Raw genomic sequence first — 2,065 nt, forward strand, 5'->3', positions numbered from 1 at the left:
TCGAACATATCTAAATTGCTAGGATTTGATCTAACGGGGCGGGGTGGGACTATTTTAGCACAGACATAAGCAAATTCCGTTTCGTGCAGCAGTAAGGGAGGGGATGGCAGGTCGGGAGATGTAGGGGCTTTTTTTTTAAAAACGAAACGTTTTTGCCAGATCCACTTAAATAGGACTGCGGGTTAAATTATTGGAAGTGGAGGGACTTTTATGCAAAATCGCTAGCGACGACGGACGACCAGAAGCACTCCGTGCTTTATTAGTAGGGAAAGATAGATATAGAATAAAGCTTCTAGTTCGTTGCAAAAAAAATGCTTTATGCTAGTATTTCGAAACAAAACTTAATCAAATAAAACTTGACATCATTAAACTCGCTCCGATATACTCCCTCCGTCCCATAATATATGGTTGCTTTTAACACAATGTCAAAACGCTTTTATATTATGGGACTCAAAACGCTTTTATATTAAGAACGGAGGAAGTACTATATGCCATATGGAATATGATGACATTTCATAAGGATATATTTCATTGTTATACAGGCGCATGCACACGCGGTCGATTCGCCGCTGCATGAAACGAATACAAAGAAGGAAGCATCAGGAAAATTCGCTCGCCGAGCGAGTCAGGCATAGATGCCTGTGGCTTAATTACATCCCCCTTTCCTTGCCGATTTTCTAAGGCAAGATTGTAATCAAAACCTTTGATTAATAAAGCTCATTGATTCGATGTGTAGTGTTGGCGAGTTCAGGCTTTGTAGCCACCAGCAGTGGCGCCCGCGCTGGCTCCAGCGGTGGCGGTGGCCGTGGCTGCGGCAGCGGGCTTGGCATCCTTCTCGACTTGGGTCATGGCATTGATGGCCTTGCTCAGGGCGGTCTGAAAGACAGTGAATTTTACCTCCGGCGCGGCGGCGACGGTGGCGGCGTAGGCCTGCTTGACAGCGGCCTCGAGGGCGGGGATGAACTTGTAGCTCTCGTATGTGCCGCCCGTGGTCTCCTTGATGGCCTTGTTGAAGGAGGACTCGAAGACGGTGAACTTGTCGTTGACCGGGGCAGCGTCGGCGGCGGTGGCGGCGCTCCTGAAGGCGGCGTCGACCTGGTCGATGGCCTTCAACTCGCCGGTGGGGACCCCCTTGACCTCCTCCTCGGCGGGCTTGACGGAGTGGACCTCGAGGGTGCCGGAGATGACGCGGAGCGACTCGGTGAGGGTGGCGACGTAGGCGTCGTACTTGGTCTCGGGGGTGGCGCCCTGGGCTTTGTCGTAGGCGAGCTTGTAGGAAAGTTCGAGGCTGCTGGAGAGTTTGGCCATTGAGCTGGACTGGGCGGCGTACTGGCCGGTGGCGGCGCCCTTGAGGACCTCCGCGAAAGCCTTGTTAGAGGCCGCGCTGAATGTGGCCTCAAATGTCTTGTACTTGTCCGCCGCAGGGACGCCGGCTGCGGCCGCCACGGCCGCCTTGAAGCCATTGTTGATATCCTCCATCAGCTTCTGCTCTGGAGTCGTCGCCTTGGGCTGGGTCCCTGGGGCGGCGGGTGTGGCCGGGGCGCCGGGGGCGTAGGCGGCGTAGGAGACGGCCGGCCCCGCCACGAGGGCGACGGCGAGGAAGAGCGCCACCGTGTACTTCTGCACCGCCGCCATTGCTGCTGCTCTTGGAGAGGAGAGGAGAGATGGTGTTGTGTTGTGAGGATGAAGGAGGCGTGGCTCTCGCTTATCTCTATATATACATACATGCATGCGAACGTACGGTGTGGTGTCATGGTGGGAGGCCAGGAGAGCTTTACGCGCCCAAATTAGCAATGCTCCTTCCGCTCTGCCTTCCGGCTTCCGCTCTCCTCCCCTGGAAATCCTATACTTACGGGTCTCTCCTTTACACTAACCTCTTACTAATCCCGTGTTAGGGGCAAAAATGCTACACCTAATTGAGGGTGAAGGCACGAGCCAGGATTAGAAATGAGGGTGTGAAGCACATAATAATTGCACACGAAATAAAAGATTGCCATATATAAGTCTTGGGTGTGGCTAGATCTTAGTCGACTTGGTTAGTGAAGTGACACAACATAAAAATAAA

At 53.2% G+C, this 2,065-nt stretch overlaps 1 protein-coding gene across 1 annotated transcript; it reads right to left on the reverse strand.

The window, feature by feature from the left end:
* Positions 1–482: 482 nt before the first annotated feature.
* LOC119318786 (pollen allergen Phl p 5.0101-like) lies at positions 483–1,665 on the reverse strand. Its single transcript, XM_037593376.1, has one exon. It carries the CDS (start codon positions 1,633–1,635, stop codon positions 748–750), a length of 888 nt encoding a protein of 295 aa, XP_037449273.1. The 5' UTR covers positions 1,636–1,665; the 3' UTR covers positions 483–747.
* Positions 1,666–2,065: the final 400 nt, after the last annotated feature.

This window comes from Triticum dicoccoides, chromosome 6A (genome assembly GCF_002162155.2).
Source record: "Triticum dicoccoides isolate Atlit2015 ecotype Zavitan chromosome 6A, WEW_v2.0, whole genome shotgun sequence".
In the NCBI taxonomy this organism is placed as follows: Eukaryota; Viridiplantae; Streptophyta; class Magnoliopsida; order Poales; family Poaceae; genus Triticum; species Triticum dicoccoides.